Below are 14,010 nucleotides of genomic sequence, written 5' to 3' on the forward strand. Positions count from 1 at the left end.
TTGTATTTCGAGATTTTTAATATTGTTCCTGGAGGATTCGTTGTTCATTTGACAGGCATAACATCACATTTACCTCCATTCAGGTTAATTTTTTGAGTGTAGGTACTAACTAAACGATAAGATAAAGTTTCGCCAGAGTAAAATTCCATTTGTTGCTTACTATTGTTCCGCCTTATCGAGAGGGTATTGCAGCAGCATTCCATTCAAATGACCATGACATTTTCAGGGACTTTCTGGAAGCCAGAAAGTTAGCAAATCGCAGAGGTTTCAGAGGTTTGCCTTGAGAATTAGTTACAGTTTATTCACATAAATATATATTTTGTTTAATCGTATAAATTATGCAATTGTGGTTTTACGATAAGAAGCGAATTTCTTAAGTGCTTCAGTGTGGTTCTAAATAAATAGGGGGAATTGCTTGTATAATTTGTTGTTCTGTTTGTCGTGTTCGTTTCTTTTGTGTGGGTTGTGTGATATTTAATATTAAAAATACATAATTCAGCTTGATCTTTAAAGGATTTTGTTATGTTGGGTAGCATACACATTGGTTTTATGTGGGCTTGTCTTTTGTTTTGATTATATCGCCATTAGGTTTATAACATAGGAAAGCAGTAATTAACTAGAAGTTAGGGCGTATTAGTTGCATACACATATTGCCATTATAATATATTAATCTATTAACGGTTTTCGCATGCGAAACGCTCGAAAATGTATGTGTTCCTTCCGATTCTGTCTGCTAACGTTCTATAATCGATCTGCATCGATCATGCATCCTACTAACTGTTAAGGCCCTTTCGCTCAGATACAAGTGGGTGTGTGAGTTTCGTAGACTATGGGGATGATTTTTTATATATATCTTTATATAAATCGATTTATTTTTTACAATCTGTTATGCATGCTTCGAGGTGAACGACTCTTTAAAAAATAATCATCATAATTTATTTTTGCACATGGATAAATACAAATTACAAATATAAATGTGTATATATATAAAAAATTGTTTACCAAAAAATATATACGTAGACGCAAAATAGATAATATACAGAGAACTTTACTATAATAAAAGGTGACATAAGCATAATCAGATTTTGGACTCCTACTACAAACAAGTACAGCATGGTACTGCCATTTCCACTAGATGTGTATATCAAGCACTGACATCTGTGATTACAGTGGGTGTATATAATTGTTTATTTTGTTTACAGGCTACCTATATCTGCTCGACTAACTGCAAACAGTATCAGCAAATAATTTCAATTGAATTTCCTTTCCTCTCATTTTTTTTTCCTATTTTTTTTTCGTTTGTTTCGTTTTTGTTTTTAATAAATAATACCTCACGATTCGTTGGCTCAACGTAGTAAACTTAACTTACAGAACAACTGTGCAAAGTTGGGAAAAAAATAAAGGGGGGAGCGGATGCCCTCCTAGCAGTGAGGCGCTGTAGATGTGGATGGGGTTAATGGTATGTGGATACCGCGTCTTCGTCTTCATCTTTATCTTTATCTTCATGTTCGATTACGTTTATTGCTCGCTTGGGGGCCCGGCACACATAATTTGATCTGGTGCCCCGTAGAATCTCGCATTGTTGTTTAAACTAGGGGTTTGTCTCTACTAATTTTTATATAATTTTCAATTATATACGCTGCATTGACGTCGACGCAGGCGATTATATCCTGCTCTCTGGCTCAAGTTATACTCAATGTAAGCATGCACTTTCAACTTTTGAAGCGAGTTTGTAATTAAATTAGATCGAAACGCATCGCATCGAATCGAATCGAGTCGAAAATTGCATCAAATGTTCCTTTTCCTTTTCTTTTAGCTTAGTTGTAGTGCTTCACAAATAGATTTCTTTGATATTGAATTGCTTCGCAAACGATCCCCGAACTCTGGGGAGGATCTCCTCCATCTCTCACGCTTTCTCATTTAGGGTTTGTCTTAGTTCTTAACTAATTTTAACTTGCAGCTGCTCCGTCACGATTCGCTTGGGATCGGTCTCATTCCTATCCCCGTTCTCTCTGATTCTGATTCAGATCTATCTATATAATGTGTACGTTTAAATATATAGGTTTTTATAAGCTTTTATGTTTTCCTGTTTTTTTAGTAACCATAATTTGTCGCACTCTCCACTCGCATTCCTATATAGATCTCATCCTATAAATAAATACTCCAACTCCACACACATTTAGCTATATCAAGATTTAGGTTTAGAAAACAATTAGTTTTGCTTTCCTCATCCAATTCACAGCAGCGATATATCTGAGTGCAATAAAAAATAATATAAAATTAGTGGACTATTTGGTGAAATAAATGATCTAAGAAGTACCTTTATTCTCGTGACTATCAGCAGTGACTAGCGTGGTGGTTGCCGCTGTGCTCGTCAGCAAGCTGTTATTATTGTTCAGGTGTAGATCTTGTGACTCGATGCTCAGGTCAATCAGTTGGGTGGCGACCGGAGCAACTGCGTCCTGCAGCAGATTGATGTCACTGAAAATGAACAGCCATGTTAATACACAACATAAAACGAAGACCAATCCCGCTACTCACTTCTTGTTGTTGACATTCTCGATGTGACCATTGCCATTGGCCACTGCCGGTACAGTATTCACAGTATTGGTGCCCTCGAAGTCCACCAGCAACTTGCCGTTGCTCACCTGCTGCAGGTTCTTGGCGTTCTCATCGATGATCATTGTGGAGAAGCTGTTGATCAGCGAGTTCTCCTTGTCTAGCACCGACTGCTCGTACATCGCCTGGCTGTTGGGTGGCTCCTGCACCGTTTCCGTTTCCGTTTCCGTGGCCGTGGGCGCTGGCGTGGAATCCGCAGTGCTGGGCGAGCCCTCCGCCGAGTTGTTGCTGCTGCCACTGACGCTGCTGTTGCTGCTGCTATTGTTCTCCGGAGCTGATGCGGCAGGAGCGGCCTTGTCGTTAGCGTCCTGTAAACAAATTGTTTTGTTTAAGTAATGAAATCGAAGAATAAATTTAAATTAATAGTTGCGACATTAGCTGATATTGTTATACAATATTTGTATTATGGGTTTTGGCATACACTTTGCAAGTTGCCATCCCAAAACACTTGTACAAAAATATTTTATTAACAACTCAGCTGAATCATGAAAAAAAAGTAAATATTGCCAGGGACTGCAAATGATGATTATTTATGTGTTTTTTTAAATTAAAAAATTAGTCACTTAAAAGTCATACACTCCATAAATTTTTATACAAGATTTTTAATTATATAATATTGAATACAATAATTATTTTAAGTATTTAAATAATAATCAAAAATATGTTGATGAAAGTCGGAGTTTTATTTTAAGCAAAAACAAATAAAAATCATCAAAACGCATTCCTTTTGATTTATATATTTTGTTTTTTTTTTTTTGATGAAATATATTTATTGCTTTATGATTTTAATTTTCTTGCTTGAAACAACAATAATTCTTGAATAATATAATTAAAATAAATATAATTTGAAATAAAACGAACACTTATTACGGTTCCATTTGTCACATTTGTTTTTTTTTTGTACTAATGACAAACTTGTGTATTTTTGAAATGCTAAATTTAGTTTTTAAACTTTTATGGTTCCATCTTATCTAACTCAAAGTCTCTTCAGATTGAACTAATTCATTGGCAAAAGAGAGAGTAAGGTAAAATCCATTTTTTTTTTAACCAATATTGGAAAAGAAAATGTAAATCCTTACCTTGGAGGGTGTGGTGGCAGCACCTCCCTTGCGGGTGCGCAGCATGATGGCCTCCACCCGCTTGCGGCGCTCCTCGCGCTCCTTCTCCTCCCGCTTGAGCCGCTCGGCCACCTCGACGCGCTGCTTCTCCGCCTCCTCCTTGGCCTTCTTCTCGGCCTCCTCGCGCTCCACACGCTGCTTCTCCTCATCCTCGCGCTTGCGTTTCTCCTCCTCCTCGCGCTGCTGGGCTTCCTACAGGCAAAAATCGTAAGTAATTAGTTGCCTTTGTTCGTGGATGGGCGTCAACTCCTCTTACCTCGATGGCCTTGCGCAGACGCTCCTCCTCGCCGCGGCGCTGTTCCTCGGCCAGGCGAGTGGACTCCTCCTCGAACAGGCGCTGGCGCTCGGCCTCCTCCTCCTGGGCCTTGATCTCTGCCAGGCGTTCAGCCTCCAGTCGTTGGCGCTCTAATTCCGCCTGTCGTTCGGCCTCCTCGCGGGCCAGGCGTCGTCTCTCGGCCAAAGCGGCCTTGGCCTCCTCCTCGGTCGTGATCTTCTTGGCCATCATCGATGCGGTCATCAGATCGGCGCCCTCCGGCGGCGTCAGTTCCCGCACCTCGGAGTTCTCCTTGCTGCGCGACGGTTTCTTGGGCGCAGCCTGCTCCTGGGCCTTGGCTGTCTCCTTTTCGGTGCCCTCGTCCGACTTTTCCTCTACATTAATTGAGGCTATCAAGGCCTCCTCCGGCACGGGTTCCACTAATAAAGTTTGCTCCTCCTCCACCTGGCGCACCACTTCTTCCGTTTTCTCCGAGTTCAGAGCCTCCTTCTCGGCCTTGCTCACCGAAGGAACGGCAACAGGTGCCTCGATAGGAACTGGTGCTGCCTCAGGAACTGGCTCCTCTGCGGGCGTCTTCTCAGGCAGCACCTCCTTGGCCACGCCATTCTGCTCGGGAGCAGGGGCGGAAATGGGTGCGGGTACGGGTGCCGGTGCCGGTGCAGGAGCCGCTTTTGTGGTGGTTGTAGTGGAACTGCTGCTGGTGACAATCATGGACCTGGTCATCGCAGAGTTGTCCTTGGTTTTCGGCTCCTTGCTGAGCCGGCTGATGCGCTCCGAACTGGCCGTGCGACTTGGCAGAGCCTTGGAAGCGGATGCCGCCTTGGGCACCGGAGGTTCCTGTGCATGTTAAAACAGATTTAATGGGATTCCATTGGGTTTCATCCTTGAAGTGTCTAATCTTACCCGCTTTGAAGGCGTCTTCTTCTCGGCACTGCTCAGCCGCGATGAGCTGGAGGTCACGATCAGGGAGGTGGACATCAGGTTTGCAGTTCGTTTGGGTGTCGTTTGTGCGGATGGCGAGGCGGCTGTCGTCTTCACGGGTGGCTTTTGATCCCTCTTCAGTTTGTTGATCTCTGCGGGGTTAAAAGCTGATTGTTAGTTGGTTTATTTAAAGTACTTTCAAGGAGACTTACCCTCGAGGGACATGCCCGTTCCGGCGATGCTAGCGGGCCTCGGTTTCCGGGGCGCCGTGGCCGGTCGCCTGGGCACCAGCCCGGATGTGGACATGTTTGTCGATGTGGACATGGCGCTGCCGGGCCTTGAGCTGTTAAAGTGTCCGCCGGGCGTGGCATTTCCCGATCGCGAGCCTACAGAATCAAGTTTAGATTAGAACCGTTAAGGGATGAGGGTTTTCAAGGGTTTTTTTTTTAGGGGGGGTGTCAATATGGATGAGCTTATGTGGAGCACCAAATAAAGCGTACGTGAGTAGTGACCGTCACCAGAGTATACCATTATTGCAGGGGGGGAGGGAAACACAAGGAGTAAACACAAAACCAAGTGTGGGACACAAGTTAACCAAAGTACCAACAGACAAGATAGATTCCAATTATTCTAACACATAGCGAGCGCACATAATGAAGAGGAGACACAAAATAAACCAAGGGGCCAAACAACATATACCTATTACCAGGATGAGATAAACCCAGGCTCAAAGGAGCCCCAATAATACTTATGCTTATATGTGTTTTTAATGTTATATGATGGCTAAAATGTAAAATAAATATAAATCATAATGAAAGTAACAAAAAATGAATGTTTCACTTCACCATGGAATAAAAACCGATATAAAATAGTGTATTTGTGGATACATACGAACTAAACGACCGACAGACGGCGACAGGCAGCCAACAATATGGACCAGGGAATCCCCAACAATGATCTATTATGATAATGTGATGAAAGGAAGTCACCAAATGACAAGGAATTTTGACAACTACAGTGCGTTTTGGTGCTAATATCTTGATATGGTTTAAAAGAAATGTTTGTTTCGTAGATCTAATAAAATAAAATGTATAAAAGTACTTTCTATACTTCATTTGGCAATAAACCTTATTTAATTTAACTAAATAGATAAAAAATATAATTTTTGGATATAAAATTATTTGAAAAATGTTATAATAATATGCCATTTAAGTTTCAACTTTATAGTTTTTAAAATTATCAACTGTTTAGTTTTGGTAAAAAAAGGGTTTTCTCTCAAATATGAATTTTAGTTTTAGGAACTTTTAAAGTTTAAATTCTCTGGTTTTTGCCTTTCTTAATTATCTAGTGGTTCCAAGACGCACTGTTAATATTATTATTACATAAATGGACTTGCGATTGGAAATTGAATTGATTTTAAAGGATATAAGATCTTAAAACCGAATGCAATGAAAAGTGGATCACAAATTGCTGCTCAAATGAACTAAAGACAACCTCGATCGGTCGTTCTTCGTATGTCTTCTGTGGATCGATCTACGGGGAAACCAAAGCCTATGCGGGTGTACGTGTGTGTAGTGTGGTTGTGTAGTTTTTTGGAGTGTGGTGAAAGTTCAAGTTAGCCAATTGTGGTGCGCGCATTGTTGTTCTTGTGGTTTGTAGTGGGTGGCTATCGATAAGTAATCGCGAAAATGGGTAAGATGGCTACAATGCTATCCGGATTTAGATTTTAGATTTAGTGTGTGTTGTGTGTAGTGGTGCTAGTGTGTTTTTGGATTGGTGGTTTTTTTGGTTTTTTTGTTTTTGTTGGTAGTTCGAGATGTTTAATTTTGGTTTTTGTTTGTTAATCGCACACACCTGCATTCACTAACAAACTAGCAGAGTTCATGAGCAACAATGAGTTGGGATCGAGATCGAGAAAACGGTGGGGGTTAGTAGAGATCGCATATTGCTGCTGCTGGCCACGCCCAGTCGCCCAGTTCGCGCGTAAGGATGCAGAGTTGAAGGATGAGGCTGAGGCTGAGGCAAATGATGACTGGAGGTATTTCTTAGTTGCCGCAGTTTGCAGGCCGAGTGTGGACTGTCGCAGGTAGTGGTGCATTTGGTGGTTGGGTGGTGCTGTGCTGCCATAAACCGACCAACTGCTAATCTGTGTCATGCTCTTACTGGTGGAGTCCCGCTGACCGCCGGCTCCGCTGGCCAGCGGTCGGAAGCTGGTCGAGATTCCGCCGCCCAGCGAGTACTTTCCGCGTTCCCGCTGGCCACCTCCTCCTCCTCCTCCGGCCAGATGGGTCATGCTGCGGGACATGATGCCGGCGGCAGTGGAGCTGCCGCTACCGGCGCTTCCCGCCCGACGGGCTCGAGACGCCGCCGCGCCGCGTCGCCCACCGCCGCCCAGCGAGGCGGTCTCGTCCAGCATCTCCAGCTCCCGCTCGCGCCGCTCCCGCTCCAGGATGGCCCGCATGTGCTCCCCGTTCCGCCGAATCGGCTGCGCCAGCTGGTCCAAGCGGTTCATCGAGTACGCCCGTCCTGCGGTTCAGTTGAAAGTTGAAATTGGTTTCGTGAATCTTTTCGAGCCTGGCTCTGGCTGCGGATCCTTAGGGAGCTATGCTTATCTACACACAGTTGCGCTCAAAATAATAATAATGGGTGGTTTTCAAAAATGATAAACTACTACACTTATTTAAAGGTTTGATTTGCAAAATTGTTTTAATTCTATATTTTTTGTTATTTAAGTAATATTGGGAAAAGTAAGCCAATAGCAATAAGAATCATGGAAATTGTTTTGAAATATAGTTGTACCCTACAAAGTTGTTTTTAAATATATTTTTCCAATTTAAAAACCAATTAGGTATTTAGATATTAAAGAAATTTAAGATTTAATTCTTGGGAAAAGTAAGATTATAGCATTGAATTATTTTGAAACAAAGTTGTACTATGAATATTTAGTAAAAATATATTTTTAAAATTTCAAAACCAATTAAGTTAAGAAATTTAAGATTTAATTCTTGGAAAAGACAGGCTGATATCACTAAATATTTTCAAATTATCTTGAAAGTTAGTTAACCTTAAAAATTTGTTTAAAATATATATTTTTTTCCAAGAAAATTAAGTATTTGGATATTAACGAAATTTAAATTGTATTTCTTGGCAAAAGAAAGCTAATACCAATAAGGATCTACACAATATCTTAAAATCATAACAAATTAACCCTACTATTTCAAACGCAACTGCAGTTACAGATAGACGTCACAAAAATATGTGTACAAACTGGGCTACAAAATGGTGTGTACTAGTGGGTGTGCTTTAAGAAGGTGTGTTTAAGTGGCTGGTGTGAGTTTGTACAGTGTGTTCCGTGTGCGTGTACGAAAGTTCTGGTGTTGCAGGTGCCTGGAGGAGAGTGTGTGTGTGTGTGTTCCCTTTCTTTTTTTTTCTCACTTTCTCTCTGCCCAAGCAGCAAAGAACGAACCCGGGAATCGACGGAATAAAGTCAAAGGGGCTACTAAGGCTAGGGGCAACTGTTGGTCCGGGTCCGGAATGGGCTAAACCAAAAGGAAACGCAACTAATTGAATGGAAGGATGTCGAATGAAGAGCTGATGATGCGTAGCTGGACGATGAAGCTGATCGCTGGATGGGCATGATTGCTATTTGGGGTGCGATGTGGAGGTGGATCGTAGTGGGGGCATCTTACCTGGGGTTCTGGCCGGCGTGGTGCTCAGGGAGCTGCGCGAACCATAGTGCCCGTCTCGGGGGCTGGGTATTGTCGGCATGAGGTCCGTTTTCCTGCGGTAAACGCTTCGGAACACCATGGGTGATGTGTCAACGCAACTATCTTCTGCAATATTCGGTTTGGGGGTTGTTGGTTTTTGTTTTGTACATGATTTTGGATTTTGATATTCGATTTTTAGATGCAACTGCCGAAATGATTCACTTGCGATTTCGGCCATAAAATTATAAAAAATAACTTAAGGACTAGGAACGAGAGAAACCAAAAGCGAAAATAGCTAAAATTCGGAAAGTGTTTACACTGGAATCTCATTTTATTTGCTTAAAAGTTCTGTAAATTTGATGATAACTATCATAATTTGATCTAATAAATGGGGTTGTAAATTAATTATTATTGTTTTAAATTATTTAATAATTGTTTTTATTTTAGATCAAACTCAAACTATTATTTATTCTTATAAATATTATCTATGAAAAGTTTTTTTATAGTTATATCTTTTTGACAAACTTTTTAATGAATGTTTGACTTTATTTTACTTTTATACAGATTGAATTATGATATTGATAGTTTATCTTACAAAGAAAATATTGATTTCTAATTTTGATAGTTTATTTTTCATAGAAAATTACGAATCCTAAGTCCAGTGTAAACACTTTCAGTACCAAAAAAAAAAAACCATGCTGTTGGGGATCTACGTTGAATTCTCAATAGACGACCGATGCTGCTTTCGAGGGGTTAGGTTCAACAAAGAGCGCTGGAATCTGTACAATCTGGAGGGCGTAAAAACATCATGCAAAACTGAGGGGCAAAAGACATGCCAATGGTTGGTTTGGGTTAGGGGTAAGAGACAACGAGTTAAGAGCTTACGGCGGGGGTTACGATTACAAATACAATTACGGGGGGGTATAGGGTTAGGGTTAGGGGTTGCATTTGGGGTTACGGCAAAACAATAATCGTGGTCAGAACGAGAGTAGTTAAGAACGAGGAGGAGCAGGAGCTGAGAGGAGTAGAAGAAGAGCCCTCACCCTTACGATACGAGTTATGGTTGTTAAAGTTGTTGTGGCCTGCAGTTGAGGTGCTTGTTGCTGTGGTTGTTGTGAGATTTGTAGGTCTGTGCGCGTTGGCTGTTTGTTTGTTGGAAGTGGGCGGCGTATTGGGATTGGCCGGCCCATCGATATTTATCTCGCTGCCGGCGATGGAGAGCGAGAACCGCTTTGGCGGCTCGTCATTGGAATAGCCCCAATTGAACACCTCGTACATGGAGGAAGACTTGCGTCGGTGATCTGTGTGAAGTCGGTAGTATTTCGATTTGTTTTTTCAGAGATAGAGAGAGAAGTGAACGTTACAGAGGTGTGATTGCTGTTGGCGTTTGCGTTTTGGGTGCAAATCATATTGGAAAACAAAATTTAAAAAAGGAAATATAAAGTGATTGTGCCGTGAGGGAAGTCTGTGGGTGCCAGGGGTTTGCAACAATACAATAAAAGTAGTTCACATGTACACCATCTGGGCACAGTGGGAGATAACATAGTTTGGGGGGGTGGGGAGTTTATAGAAATCTCTAAATTGCGGGGCACATGTATAAACAATAACTGAGGTCTGTCAATTACAAGAGTTACGAGTGTCTAAGGTAACGATAACGATAACTGCAAAGTAAAATTAAATCTCATTATGTGTGTCTGGTGTCTCGGCGAGTGTGGAGTGTTCTCAAGTGTATAGAGTGTAAATCTGTTCTCGGGGGTGACTGAAGTGCCGCCGGAGGCATCGGGACTCACCATCTTGTCTGTCCGTCGAGGAGGAGGCACGCTTCTTAGCACCACTGTCGGCAAGTTCACGCTCTGAACTTCGACGTGAGAGCGAGGCGCCCGCTACGTTCGATATAGATGTGGATCTGGAGGGGAAAATTGAAAATTACTTATACAAATCGATTAAATAGATTTGCTATCCTATACTTTGTTATTCAAAGCTGTGATTTAGGTACTTTTAGAACAAATAATACATAGCTCTAATCAAAATATTGTCTAATCATAGTGAAATTTTAACTAACTTGATAGGAAATAATAACCAAATATTGATAACATAACATGCTACACTAATTTTAATACTTTCTATTTAATTGATTTGTATTATATATTAATTCGCAACTACTAAGTTATTATTATTATGACAAATTGCATTTGCTTAATTTTAGTAAACAATTTTGTCATTGAAATACTGATAAAAAAACAAATTAAATAATAAATTCTAGGCTATAATTTAGCATGTCAATCGAAGTACAGCGATAATTAGTCATGTGCAACACAAAGCACAGATAAAATCGTTCATAATACTAGTTCACATGAATGGCTAAAAAAGCAAATATGTGTGTTTTGTGTGGGCTGTTGGCTTTGTGCTGAGATAACTTTCATTGGGGTCTCACCTCCGCTGACCCCAAAAGGCACTGGGCGATACCAGACCATAATCCGCGGGCACATCCAGCAGGCGGGGAGTCGAGGAGCCAAAAGCGAAGCCGATGGAGTTTCTGTCCCGCCTTTTGACTTCTATCCGGGATTCGCGTTCCTTTAAGTGTAAAATATTCATTATAACAAGAGTTTGTTCATATTTAATTGGCAATCGCACCTGATTCTTTTTGAGAATATACTCGCGACGCTCCTTTTCGGCCTCGAAGATGGCCTTTTTGCGCTCCTCCACCTGGTGGCGCTTCTCTGTGTCCCGGATGCGGATCTCCTCGATCCGTCGCCGGCGCTCCTCCTCCTTCTGTTCGCGATACCGCTGGGCGGCCTCCGCCTGGGCGCGCAGCTCCTCGATCTTCCGGTGCCGCTCCTCATTTTGTCGATCGCGGGCATATTTCAGCTTCTCCTCGCGGTCTTTGGACGCTAAAAGCGTATCAAATTAATAGAGATTCGCACATATAAGGGAATAAATTAAATTTGGATAAACAAGTTACGGTTCGCAGGCAAATAAAAGTGGGAATATATTTCGCAGTTGTTGCTACCTGTGGCCGAAAAACAAAAATCAATAAATATCTACTTAATATACCCCATTTTTCGACTTTGCCGGCAAGTTATTTACAAGAGGTGGCCTGACGTCATCGACGAGATGTACGCTCACATTTTGTGGGTCAATTGACAAACTAGCAGCAACAATAACAAATGGCACAAATACACGGACAATAAGAGCCGCCGCCCCCGCATGAAATTTGCCTATGTGCAAAAAAAAAAAATAGAAAGCAAATAGCAGATGCAAGCGCACATTTTGTTCTATTGAAATGACATTGGGGAGGAAAAATGCAAAAATAAACAATAATAATAATAATATTGTTAGCATGCGGTTGAATGCGAAAGTCTGCATAATCGAACTGGGAACCGGTTCTTATCGCCTTATCGGTTAAGATATTTTTGGAATTCCATGACGTAAGTGAGACTACAAAGGAACACGACTGCAAGTCAATCTCATCGTTCGTTACAGGTGCGAAAATTTGGAGCTTATGAAAAAATTATCAGCGGCCAAGGTCGCAGTCAAATTTTTGTGGATTTAAACCCCCTGTTGGTTTAATTTTTGGAAAGCCAATTATTTTGCATTGAATTTTCGTTTGAGAAAATCAATTTTGTATTTTTTTTCTTGTGCTTGCCTGTGCGTTTTCTTTCCTTTTTTGGGAAAATCAAATTTATTGCATTTTTTTTTCGTCTGGCACAAAATAGCTCTTAAACTGTTAAAAGTTGGCAACTATTTTTTACCATTTAACAAATCTTTTTGGACATTAGTTTACATAAAAATTAAAACAGAATACTTTATTAGGGTAGTGATAAATATTCTCATAATAAGGTAATTAACAACTTTATACTAATTCAGTTGGAAATAAATTTTAAATAAAGAATTCCTCTAATTTTTAAAGTAAATAAAATGCACTTAAGTCCAAAAAGTTATGAAGGTGTCACTCTTGTAAGTTAAGTTGACTAAATTTAAATAGAAACCTAACAAGGATTTTTGAAAATTGCAATGTAAGAGCAAACTTACAAAGGTCAAAGAACTCTTATATTTCATATTTATGCTCCAGCAATGAGTCTATGTTAAAAATAGCCAATGTGTTTGCACTATGGATACGCGGCTTTGCCAGTTTTACCAAGGAAAATAGATAAGAAGATTTACAAATGAGCAAAACTAAGATTTCTTTTGATTTCTAGACCTGTAATAGACCAGTGACAGGGGTATTCGGGGGGTTAAAATCGCGATAAGGTGGCTTATGGGTCTTATTTGTTAGTGAGATCATGCGACTGGTATTTGGAGCATTCGTCTTGGGGGCGGATCGGAATGGGGCGTGGCTTTCGATCTTTCAAAGACCAGAGAAACGGAATGCCAACTACCTTGAGAGTCGTCTTCTTTAGCGCCGATTTGACCGCCCACCTGGGCGAACCAATGCAAAGTTGCGCCGGCGCTGCAGTTTGAAATCTTTTCAGGTGCGAGTGCGTGGGCTGGAGTTTGATATTCAAGTGATTTCATATGTGTAAAGTGCATATAGATATAGCCCGATTTTATGTAACCCCCGACGAGATAATAGATAGTCCCAATAGATAGGCTTACCTTTTCGCTCGGCACTGCCCTCGCGACTTTCGGATCGCTTGGATGTGTTTTCCACTGCAAAGAATTACGAAAAATGGGGGCAGGTGAGAAGTGCGTTTCGGGATTTTCCGGAGTTTTACACGGGGACTCGACTTGTGGGGAAAATCAATTTGGCAAAGGAAAACGGCAAAAGGCGAAAAAGCGTGGGGAGGGGGAACACAAAAACACACACACACACACACACACACAAACAGAGCGCAGCTGCGATGACGAAGCGAGAGACATAGAGAAATAGGGGAAAATGTATGTTTCCTTCTCGCTTTTTTATGTCAGACTGGAACTTATTTATAAACTCAAAACTCCGAATCGGGGGAAACCGAAACATTCACCCATTTGAGGGGGCAGACTTTTCTTTTTCTCTCGCTTTTTTTCTTTCTTTTTTTTCACTCCGTTTGGTTTTTTTTTTTTGGCCGTGGTGTGAGTGCCGTTTTGCTGCGCAGTCGACCAGCACTTTTTGGCCATGTAAAATGTACCGAAAACGCGTATATCCTAGCCGATTTTCGATCGCCGACAAAGCGCCGGGCTTTATCCTTTGATTTCGCACTCGCTGGGGACTGTTTTCAATGCGTACCTTCTGGATTATTCGAAATATTTTCGTGTTGACCCCCAAGACTCGCCATATTCACTTTACTTAGCGCTGCAAACAGTGTGACCAACTTGGGGGTGTGGAAATATACCATGCTACGAGCTCATGGGAAAATACTTTTTTATTTAATGAAAATACTAGTAATATACC

General features: G+C 41.3%; 1 protein-coding gene across 9 annotated transcripts; it reads right to left on the reverse strand.

Moving 5' to 3' along the window:
• Positions 1 to 274: 274 nt before the first annotated feature.
• On the reverse strand, positions 275 to 13,931 carry LOC108145928 (ensconsin). 9 transcript variants are annotated; one of them, XM_017271620.2, is made up of 15 exons: positions 13,846 to 13,931; positions 13,236 to 13,289; positions 11,274 to 11,530; positions 11,074 to 11,213; positions 10,430 to 10,545; positions 9,683 to 9,940; positions 8,622 to 8,765; positions 7,096 to 7,458; positions 5,145 to 5,318; positions 4,915 to 5,084; positions 3,994 to 4,848; positions 3,699 to 3,929; positions 2,542 to 2,927; positions 2,321 to 2,481; positions 275 to 2,253 (listed from the first exon to the last, which is right to left on the reverse strand). In XM_017271620.2, the coding sequence occupies exons 1-15, from the start codon at positions 13,892 to 13,894 to the stop codon at positions 2,237 to 2,239; spliced, it is 3,375 nt and encodes a 1,124-aa protein (XP_017127109.2). In that variant the 5' UTR covers positions 13,895 to 13,931; the 3' UTR covers positions 275 to 2,236. The 9 variants fall into 9 exon arrangements, with proteins under 9 accessions (XP_017127109.2, XP_017127106.2, XP_017127108.2 ...); XM_017271617.2 differs by having other exon boundaries at positions 6,787 to 7,458; XM_017271619.2 differs by lacking the exon at positions 13,236 to 13,289 and having other exon boundaries at positions 6,787 to 7,458.
• Positions 13,932 to 14,010: the final 79 nt, after the last annotated feature.

This window comes from Drosophila elegans, unplaced genomic scaffold (assembly GCF_018152505.1).
Source record: "Drosophila elegans isolate 14027-0461.03 unplaced genomic scaffold, ASM1815250v1 contig_208, whole genome shotgun sequence".
NCBI lineage: Eukaryota > Metazoa > Arthropoda > Insecta > Diptera > Drosophilidae > Drosophila > Drosophila elegans.

What these genes read in the sequence shown, in the direction of transcription:
- LOC108145928 (XM_017271617.2), bottom strand. Translation starts at nt 13,894, where the DNA reads ATGGCGAGTCTTGGGGGTCAACACGAAAATATTTCGAATAATCCAGAA. An exon ending in CCATAACTCGTATCGTAAGG is followed by an intron (nt 8,766 to 9,682) that starts GTGAGGGCTCTT and finishes CGAATATTGCAG; the next exon opens with AAGATAGTTGCGTTGACACA. An exon ending in AGAAGACGCCTTCAAAGCGG is followed by an intron (nt 4,849 to 4,914) that starts GTAAGATTAGAC and finishes TAACATGCACAG; the next exon opens with GAACCTCCGGTGCCCAAGGC.